Raw genomic sequence first — 10,140 nt, forward strand, 5'->3', positions numbered from 1 at the left:
TAATTTCATGCTGTTGCGTTTTTAATGTCTTCTTTCCATCTTCCAGACTGATGTGTTCCAAAACCATGGAGAGGACACTGACTATAGGTCTGACTCTGTTCCTGACACTGTGTGTGGGCTTACCAGAGGCTGGGGCCCGGAAGGAGGCCACCGATGACAGCAGCAAACGCTTGTCTCGCTCCTCAGAAACAAAAGCGGGCCATTGCTCCTACACCTTCATCGTCCCACAGCAGAAACTGACAGGGGCGCTCTGCTTAAACACACAGCCTGCGACTGCCAATCAGTCAGAGGTGGCAGCGCTGCGGGCGGAGCTCAAACAGCAGCAGGAACAGCTGGAGAAGCTCCGGGGCCACCTGGAGCAGGAGGGGGCCCTTGCCATGGAGGTGAGGGCCCTGCGCAAAGAAAGCAACAGCCTGAATTCCCGCATTGCTCAGCTCTATGCAGAGTTACTGCAAGAGGTCATACAGAAGAAGAACCAGGCTTTGGAACAGCAAAAGGTGGAGAACCTCCTTCTGAACGCTACAGCACAGGTGAGCTAACCTCCACCGGCGGTGTATGATTTTTGCAACGTCAAATGTGACATCTTGCTTTATCATTACCTATCATAACATTGCAGGCACTGCAGGTTTCCAGTAATTACAGGGAGCTGGAGAAGAAATATGGCGTCCTCACGTCGATGATCAGCTCCCAGAACCAGTTAATCGCCCGTTTGGAGAAGCAGTGCCAGTGCAAGGACTCGACCCAGTCCTCTCTGGTAGAAATTAACTGTTGCCTGCATGTTCCACAGTTTCTGTTGGGTTTTGTGCACTCTGACTGAGAAAGAAGTGTTGTTTCTGTGTGTCGGTATGAACAGGTGCTGACTGAACCGCCCAAAATCCAGCCGAATGTGCATAATAATTACAGCTCTGAGGCCAACGAAATGACAAATGACGTTCAAAGGGACCAGGGTGCACTTCCATCACAGCAGGAAAAAACAGGGGGGACGAGTTATCTCCAAACAGCCACTGCCAGCCCTCCGACCGAGAATCCCTTCATTAGCTTCCCTGTCACGAAAACCCCAGGTACATCTGAGGAAGGCATGTTTTGTGGATCTGATTGGGCTCAAACCTGTGAGGAAAAATGTGTCAATCCGCTGTTTGAGTCATTTAACGACTTGGATAAGCAGCAGAAGCTGTTGGAGTCAATGACCTTCTGGTAAAAGTCTTATCTCTTTGGGAAGACCTAAACAATGTCAAAAACAGCCAACATCTCTTATCAGAACACAGATGACTCTCTACATCATCGGCCTACACGAAACCAGAGCATTTAGCTCTTCAAATGACACTTCAGGACTAAATGCGCTCAAGTAAATGGTTTGAAATGACAAAAAAGAACGAAAGTGACTCAGCACTTTCTTAAATGCCGCATGGAAGAGAACACATTGCCACATTTCCTCCCAGTGGTTGACATCATTATTTAAGGAGGGGAGTTTCTCTTTGTATACATTTTCTCTGTGCAGATTCCCGTGTCCATCTTATCACTGTGACATTTGACGCTGAACATATGCTGGAAACTGAAATTCTTGAGCTCCAAACAGATAAACAGTATGCAATCCTTCCTATGTAACCACAGTGCTCTTCTATGTTTTACAATGTGCCGCTACCGAATGATAATTTCAAACTGAAAGATTTTCCATGACTGCGTTATTAGAACTGATTTCTTAAACTGAGACAACACGATGCTTGATCAGTAAGATATTTGTTAAATTGTGGGTTAATCGACCAAAATCAATTTCATTTATGTCACTCGGCTGCATATTGTCTGTCAATGCAGGGCCGTGGCGAGACTGTCAGCACGTGCTGGAATCAGGCGAGACCACCAGCGGGATCTACCTCCTCCGCCTGCAGAGCGCCAACCGGCTGCTGCAGGCGTGGTGCGAGCAGAGTCGGGCTCAGGGAGGCTGGACGGTCATCCAGAGGAGACAGGACGGATCGGTGAACTTCTTCAGGACCTGGGAGCAGTACAAGGTCATTCCATGTGTCTACGAGTCTTGAACACAATGGGTTTGTGACAAAAACAAGTAGAAGTAGTAGTAGAAGTAAAAACATTTTTTTTTTCCTTTGTTCAGGAGGAAAAGTAAGGTACAGAGCCGTTATAATTCACCCTGTTGAGAGGTGAATTGTGTGTGCGTGTGTGTGTGTGGGGTGGGGGTGCAAGCATCCGGTTAATCTGTCAAGCTGTAGCTGAAGTAATGTTTCAGGAAGTTGTGCAAGTTTAACGTTGAGCCAGTGTTTTCGTGTCTTACAGCAAGGTTTTGGGAACTTGGACGGAGAGTACTGGCTGGGCCTGGAACACCTCTACTGGCTGACTCAACAGGCCCGCTACAAGCTGCGCGTGGCCCTGGAGGACTGGCAGGGCCGCACGGTGTTTGCTGAGTATGACAGCTTCCACCTGGAACCAGAGAGCGACTGGTACCGCCTCCGGTTGGGACAATACCAGGGCAACGCCGGAGACTCCCTCTCGTGGCACAACGACAAGGCCTTCACCACTCTGGATCGAGACAAAGACAGCTACAACGGTCCGCTCCTCCTCTCGTCCTGTTCGGATGAGTTTCTCTGTTGGAGGCGGCATGTTTTCTGGTTCCTAACTTCGTTCCTTTCTTGTACCGCCAGGTAACTGTGCTCACTACCAGAAAGGAGGCTGGTGGTATCACATGTGTGCCCACTCAAATCTGAACGGGGTGTGGTACCGGGGGGGGCACTATCGGAGCCGCTACCAGGACGGAGTCTACTGGGCTGAGTTTCACGGAGGGTCCTACTCCCTCAAAAGGGTTTCCATGATGATCAAACCCACTTGACGTGAACACGTGACAAGAAAAGGCATCAGGCAGAGGATTTTTATGTGTAAAGAACAAAAATATGTTCACAATTAGCTGAGACTTGAGTTCAAACAATGAATGAATGAATGAATGAATGAGTGAAGGTTTCATTTTTTAAAAGTAAATAAACAATAACAATCAATTCAATACAAGCTAAGAAAGGTGGAAGAACTATAACCTTATTAAAGATCACAATATCTCCATTCAGTCTGCTTGCATCTTTTTTTTTCTTTTTTCTGTCCTCTTTATTTCTGTCACATAAATCTAAATAATCCCTAAAAGCAAAAGCTAAAAAAAAAGAAAAATAAAAAAAAATTTCAATAATCACAATGTTATGTTATAATGATATGTTATATTAATGTCCAAGTTATGTTTATAGTACCTTGTGCAAGTTAGCCCTTCTCCTTTCTTGTTTCCTGGTGAACATCATGTTTAAGTATTGTGGTTTTGTCTCATACTTTGACACCATCACAGCTCTGGTGTCAATCTACTCCACTTTCCCTCTACTTTCAAGTCACTTTACATTAAATCTTCACAAACTTGCAATTCTATGAAGCTTTTAACAATCACCTCTGACATGTAAGCACTGAATCAATATATGTTAACATGTTTGGAGGTGGATGATATACAGATTGATGAACGTTTTTAAGCTGCATATTTCCGCAAACTGGTGGTTTCCTGTTGGGGCGTTGACTCAAGCCCATACGTGTTTTTTTCCATCTAAGCTTGCAACTGTCAGCACTGTCAGTTCTGAGCTTGGATCGATGAGATCCAGCTCGTGAGCTCCAGACATCTCCCTGACCATCTGAAAACACTGGCCTCCTCCTTCGTCCCGTCCCTTCTGCCCACATGCTGATCCAGCATGCTGCCTCTCAGGATACTCGGCTTCCTCTGGCTCATGTTTTCACCATGTGGTGAGTAACTACATTTATCAACTTAGAATTGATTTTTTTATTTGTGTTATCACTTTTCTGTTCAGTGACATGAGAATTTTGTTTTTTTGCTGTTGCAGGGTTTTTTTTTTCATCCCAGTGGAAACAATTCTTTAATAAGATGTGGGAGGAAATAATAATAATAATAATAATAATAATAATAATAATAATAATAATAATAATAATAATGATAATGATAATAATAATAATATATCTGTCTTGCTGGCAACCAAGAGACATAAAGATAAGATAGGACGATGGGTGTGGTGATGATATGCAAATAATCAGAGAAACTATTTGAACAATTGAGGAAATCACACACACACAGTTACTTTTAAAAACATTAGTAAAGAGATTGCAGTGTTGATATTTGTTTTTACCGATTAAAGTATGGGATCATTGGGATCGGTGAGTTTTCATTCTTTCTGCTGTTAGTTTTGCCTCCTCATGTAGAGTCACAGTTGAAGTGTGCTGCGTGAGTTAGAGCTGGCACATCGCAATCACACGTTTCCTTTTTTTTTCATTGCCCGGGCCTACGCGGGCTTTTCTCGCAGGTACTCTGACTTTCCCCACAAGCTCGAGATGTGTTTTTTTTAAATAGTGTCTCTTAATCATCTGTCGGTCGGATTCTGAGTGATTGTGCCTCTGAATTAATAGTGTGACCAGACTGGTGGTCGATTGCCTTTTACCTTCAAATTGGAGGTACAGATGTGTAAAGGGGTCACTGCATGACGGTTAAAAATCATCGACGATAGAATCTTTCGGAGATAGACGGTTGGGGAGACAGGACCTGCAGGGACCTGAGCCGCCAGAGTGTACCTGACTCCATGATTTGTCTGTCTGCAGGGTCAGAAAGCAGATCTTGCCCGCCAGATCTTGGCCCTCCTATCCTGAGGCCTCCTGAAGTCATTAAAGAATACGGACATTCACTCGTTGTAAACTGTTCCAGCAACACAGAAGAAGAATATGAAGGCCTCTACTGGAGAGTTGGAAATAGAGCCTTTGAAGAAGACTGGGGCTCTGTGGAACTTGACCTGTCATTGTTAAACTATGACATGAACGTCCAGTGCAGAATGAAGCTGAACGAGTCTTACGAATGCAGCACAGACCTTGAAATCACAGTATACAGTAAGAGTTTATTTGAAATAAATAAGATACAGGTGCAACAGCTGCACTGGTATGTAACTAACTCTGATCTCATTTTGTCTTGTTAGAGAATCCAGAGGTAGTTTCCTCTGTCAAGCATGTGAGTGACACCGGGGAGGAGACGCAGTATGAGCTACAGTGTGACGTCTTCAACGTCGCCCCAGTTCAAAACCTCACCGTGAGGGTGTACAAAAACAACGAGGCAGTCCTGATAAAGGCCTTCAACGACTCGACCAAGACACCAGTGAATGAGACCGCAACTCTTCCAATCAGCGTCAAACGAACCGAACATGTAGTTCAGCTGAGATGTGAGGCTCAGCTGGATTTTGGAGCTCGTGGAGAGCAGCCTCCTGTTGTTGTTTCTCAAACGCACAGCGTATCCGCCCTCCGTGAGTGAACATCCGGTGGTTTCCAGATCGAGATAACATTTTAACATTTTCACTTTTCGTTCTCCAGAAATGGCGATGTTTAAAGATCACATTTATATCCGAATTAACAAAAAATCATTGCTGTTCTTTATCAGATGCTCCTGAGATGAAACGAGAGAATCGTACTGAAGTAAAATTTGTGCTCAAGGGCGACAAAGTCACCCTGGATTGTGAAGCCGAGGGAAACCCTCCCCCTGTCTTCAGCTGGACCTGTGACGGGGTGGATTTGCTGGGAAAGACAAACAGGGTTACTTTTTACCCAAATGTTACGACCATCTGCATCTGCAGAGCTGCCAACCGTCTGGGAAACATAACAAAGAAATATGTCATTGAAATAAATGCAGAGGCCTCAAGCGCAAACCCTCCAATCATCACCACCCCTGCAGCCCAAAGACCAAGAGGTATGCATCTTTCTTTACTCCACCATGGTCACCTGTGGGTACTGTCAATGGCCTATTGTTTTTTTTGTTGTTGTTTTTTTTAATACTGTGAACCAAATTGAAACCCTGATTGATATTTTTTGTTTGTGAATGGCAGGTTGTCCCCTGATTTTGGTTCCTCCCAAAATTGTGGCAAGATTTGGAGATCCAGTTTCGGCTGTCTGCAACACATCAGCCACAGATGCTGAAGGCATCGGCTGGGAGGTTCCTGTCCAAGGGATAGGTCCCGTGCCTCCTCCTAGTGTCAGTTGGAACGTAGAAAAATTGGTAGAGTGGGAAATAGAACCTGTTTGCTACCTTAACTTGAAGGATGGTACTCAATGCAGTGTAACTCTGCCAGTCACGCTTTACCGTAAGTACTAATCTCCAGATTGTCGGATGTTTGATGAGCTGCTGACCACAGAAGCAGTGTTGTAGTGATCATTATTATATTTATGTGTGTGTGTGTGTGTGTGTTTCAATGCACAGATACTCCAGATAAAGTGTCAATCTCTGGACCAGATCATGATCTGATCGAAGGCAACGAATACCGGCTGAAATGTTACATCCACAATGTGGCTCCTGCAGAGAAGCTCAAGGTCTTTTGGTACAAGGACGATGACGAGCTTCCAGTCAGAGAGTTCTACGAGGAAAGTCGGACCCCAGTCACTGTGTCCGATACCCTGATCATCACTCCTACAAGACATTATAATGGATCCGTTTTCAAATGTTTGGCTGTTCTGGACTTACGTCCAGACGGACCACAAAACCTCTTCACTGTTTCTTCACCTTACACTGCTGTGGTGCAATGTGAGTTTTCATCGCACCCTTTTCAATATTCTTATACTCTTACATGTTACAAATGTTCATTTTTGTATTATGGCATTCATTTGTAGATCAGCCACTCTTTGTATCGTGTCCAAGCCATTTCATTGCTGTGGAACATGAGTCCAGTTTGGACATGTTCCCCTGTCAAATGGATGGGAACCCCGCGCCCACGGTTCAGTGGTACCATGAGGGTGAAGTGTTCAATTCTTCTGAAAAACTCACGAGGAATGACGCAGGACAATACATATTGGAGATCAAAAACATCCATGGCAGCACGAACACCTCGGTCAATATCACAGTTGAATGTGAGTACAAGAGATTTGGTTCATTACATTTCATTACTAAGCCTAACTAAAGAATTATACTAAACTTTAACAGTGAACAGCAAAACACAAAGTTTATCTGGATATTCTGTGTAAGTTTCAAAAGCTTGAGTGGTGTTGTTCAGTTGTTCTGGAGATAATGAATGAAATCCCAGGGTTCAAAATCCATATTTTGGGCTGTGACAAGAAAATGCTGGTGTCTTAATTCATATATATTTTTAATAGAATTACATTGTTAACAGTTTACAATTGTTTACAATTACTTTTTTCTGGGGTCATCACCACCCCTGCAGCCCAAAGACCAAGAGGTATGCTTCTTTCTTTACTCCACCACGGTCACCTGTGGGTACTGTCGATGTCCCTATTTATTTTTTAATACTGTGAACCAAATTGAAACCCTGATTGATCATTTTTATTTGTGAATGGCAGGTTGTCCCCTGATTTTGGTTCCTCCCAAAATTGTGGCAAGATTTGGAGATCCAGTTTCGGCTGTCTGCAACACATCAGCCACAGATGCTGAAGGCATCGGCTGGGAGGTTCCTGTCCAAGGGATAGGTCCCGTGCCTCCTCCGAGTGTCACTTGGAACGTAGAAAAATTGGTAGAGTGGGACATAGAACCTGTTTGCTACCTTAACTTGAAGGATGGTACTCAATGCAGTGTAACTCTGCCAGTCACGCTTTACCGTAAGTACTAATCTCCAGATTGTCGGATGTTTGATGAGCTGCTGACCACAGAAGCAGTGTTGTAGTGATCATTATTATATTTATGTGTGTGTGTGTGTGTGTTTTTCAATGCACAGATACTCCAGATAAAGTGTCAATCTCTGGACCAGATCATGATCTGATCGAAGGCAACGAATACCGGCTGAAATGTTACATCCACAATGTGGCTCCTGCAGAGAAGCTCAAGGTCTTTTGGTACAAGGACGATGACGAGCTTCGAGTCAGAGAGTTCTCCGAGGAAAGTCGGACCCCAGTCACTGTGTCCGATACCCTGAGCATCACTCCTACAAGACATTATCATGAATCCGTTTTCAAATGTTTGGCTCTTCTGGACTTACGTCCAGACGGACCACAAAACCTCTTCACTGTTTCTTCACCTTACACTGCTGTGGTGCAATGTGAGTTTTCATCGCACCCTTTTCAATATTCTTATACTCTTTCACGTTACAAACATTCATTATTGTATTATGGCATTCATTTGTAGATCAGCCACTCTTTGAATCGTGTCCAAGTCATCTCAGTGTTGTGGAACATGAGTTCAGTTTGGACTTGTTCCCCTGTCAAATGGATGGGAACCCCGCGCCCACGGTTCAGTGGTACCATGAGGGTGAAGTGTTCAATTCTTCTGAAAAACTCACGAGGAATGACGCAGGACAATACATATTGGAGATCAAAAACATCCATGGCAGCATGAGCACCTCGGTCAATATCACAGTTGAATGTGAGTACAAGAGATTTGGTTCATTACATTTCATTACTAAGCCTAACTAAAGAATTATACCAAACTTAAACAGTGAATCCTGCATTTGTCTGATATTTGTAAAGACCCTGTGATACATTTTGATGCTTTTTTTTTTTTTCAGATGGTCCTTCTTTCACCTGTAGTGAGCGCTATGAGGTTAAAGTGAATACTCATATAAAGTCTCTGTGTGAACCAGAGGGTGAACCCTCCCCCACACTCACCTGGTTCAAGGACGGAAAGGAAAAGGTTCAGTGGACAAAACATGACAGCGGGGAATATGAAATTGAAGCAAACAACAAACATGGAACAGCAAAACACAAAGTTTATCTGGATATTCTGTGTAAGTTTTAAAAGCATGAGTGGTGTTCTTTTAGTTGTTCTGGAGATAATGAATGAAATCCGAAGGTGGAAAATCCATATTTTGGGCCGTGACAAGAAAATGCTGGTGTCTTGATTCAAATTGTTATACAGAATTACATTTTTAACAGTTTACAATTGTTTACAATTAATTTTTTTTAATTGTGAAAATATATGTATTTTAAGGTGGAAACCTCACCCTTCTGATTATTACTTATGTGTGAATAACATGAAACCAAAACGCTGACATTGCTTTTAATTCCATACTGCTGAACAGACGCCCCAGAGTTCAAAGACGGGAACCTCAGTCTGGAAGTGACCCAGGGAGAGAACGTGACCCTGGACTGTGCAGTGGAGGGGAACCCTCCCCCTGAGGTGGTCTGGTCCTTCAGCCCTGATGTGACTCCGGGGCAGACCGCTGGGTGGCGCCAGAGGACCATCACAGTCACGGCAGCCACGTCTGGAGTTTACAGCTGCAATGCCACGAATGAAGTTGGAAACGTGTCAAGAACGGTCTCCCTGGTGTTTAAAAGTATGTGCACTGCTAAAAGCAGAAAGCTGTCGAGGCATCAACAACTGTTTTAACACTTTTTTTTTCTTTCTTTGTTTCGTCTGTTGCTTGTGTTTTAGGTAAATCCAGAGGACTCCCATTTCCCATATGGGTGATTCTAGTTATATTGGCCACATTACTATTCATCTTTCTCCTGGTCTTTTTCCTCAAGCGACAGAAAAGTCATGGACAGTATAGTTTCATTGCAGCCAATGCTGATAACATCTCTCTGTCTACTAGAAGTACAGAAGGACGTATTTAGAGTATTTATTGTGGGCTGAAACCCCAAAACTGTTCCATCAGCTGTGCCATTTATCCTGCTTGCGTACATCTGGAGCTTCACTTTTAAATTGATTATTTTGGTTGTAAATGTAGATGTTGAACATGTTATTCTACTGTTATTCAGTTGCACTGTGTTTTGAATTAAAGTAAAATGTTTCCACGGTTATTACTGTTATTTTGTGGGTTTATTTCATCTTCTCAGACTAGTTTAAGTATAAAACCAGTTTCATCCTTGTATACTAAAGAAAAATAATATTCTTTGAGCAATACAACAAACAGGAGGGACTCAAGTAAAATTTTTCAATGAGTATTTTAGTTACTTGGAATGTACATGAAATGTGTTTCTTTTTCTAATTATCCATTTCCCCTACTACTTTTAAAATAAAATATTACCACTGATTATTCACAAATTTGAATGAGTATTTAAACTTTATTAATCTTTGTATTTGCAACCAATAAATGCATTTTTCCCAAAAAGAGAAAAGCCAGCTGAGCTGTACCTCTGCATTATTTAACTGTCCTATTTATAGCTTTGACTGTCTGTGAAATGTGT

At 43.1% G+C, this 10,140-nt stretch overlaps 2 protein-coding genes across 4 annotated transcripts; both read left to right on the plus strand.

Moving 5' to 3' along the window:
• Nucleotides 1-65: 65 nt before the first annotated feature.
• Nucleotides 66-3,133, plus strand: angptl6 (angiopoietin-like 6). Its single transcript, XM_030090424.1, has 6 exons — nucleotides 66-530; nucleotides 617-754; nucleotides 854-1,061; nucleotides 1,813-2,006; nucleotides 2,287-2,557; nucleotides 2,652-3,133. The coding sequence occupies exons 1-6, from the start codon at nucleotides 66-68 to the stop codon at nucleotides 2,834-2,836; spliced, it is 1,461 nt and encodes a 486-aa protein (XP_029946284.1). The 3' UTR covers nucleotides 2,837-3,133.
• A 452-nt stretch (nucleotides 3,134-3,585) lies between these two features.
• On the plus strand, nucleotides 3,586-9,753 carry LOC115387629 (hemicentin-2). 3 transcript variants are annotated; one of them, XM_030090421.1, is made up of 14 exons: nucleotides 3,587-3,771; nucleotides 4,636-4,917; nucleotides 5,004-5,324; nucleotides 5,459-5,764; nucleotides 5,901-6,155; nucleotides 6,272-6,592; nucleotides 6,679-6,915; nucleotides 7,227-7,241; nucleotides 7,363-7,617; nucleotides 7,734-8,054; nucleotides 8,141-8,377; nucleotides 8,520-8,738; nucleotides 9,033-9,287; nucleotides 9,386-9,753. In XM_030090421.1, the coding sequence occupies exons 1-14, from the start codon at nucleotides 3,720-3,722 to the stop codon at nucleotides 9,565-9,567; spliced, it is 3,258 nt and encodes a 1,085-aa protein (XP_029946281.1). In that variant the 5' UTR covers nucleotides 3,587-3,719; the 3' UTR covers nucleotides 9,568-9,753. The 3 variants fall into 3 exon arrangements, with proteins under 3 accessions (XP_029946283.1, XP_029946281.1, XP_029946282.1); XM_030090422.1 differs by lacking the exon at nucleotides 7,227-7,241; XM_030090423.1 differs by lacking the exons at nucleotides 7,227-7,241; nucleotides 7,363-7,617; nucleotides 7,734-8,054; nucleotides 8,141-8,377 and having other exon boundaries at nucleotides 3,586-3,771.
• Nucleotides 9,754-10,140: the final 387 nt, after the last annotated feature.

Source organism: Salarias fasciatus, chromosome 4 (assembly GCF_902148845.1).
Source record: "Salarias fasciatus chromosome 4, fSalaFa1.1, whole genome shotgun sequence".
Classification (NCBI taxonomy): domain Eukaryota; kingdom Metazoa; phylum Chordata; class Actinopteri; order Blenniiformes; family Blenniidae; genus Salarias; species Salarias fasciatus.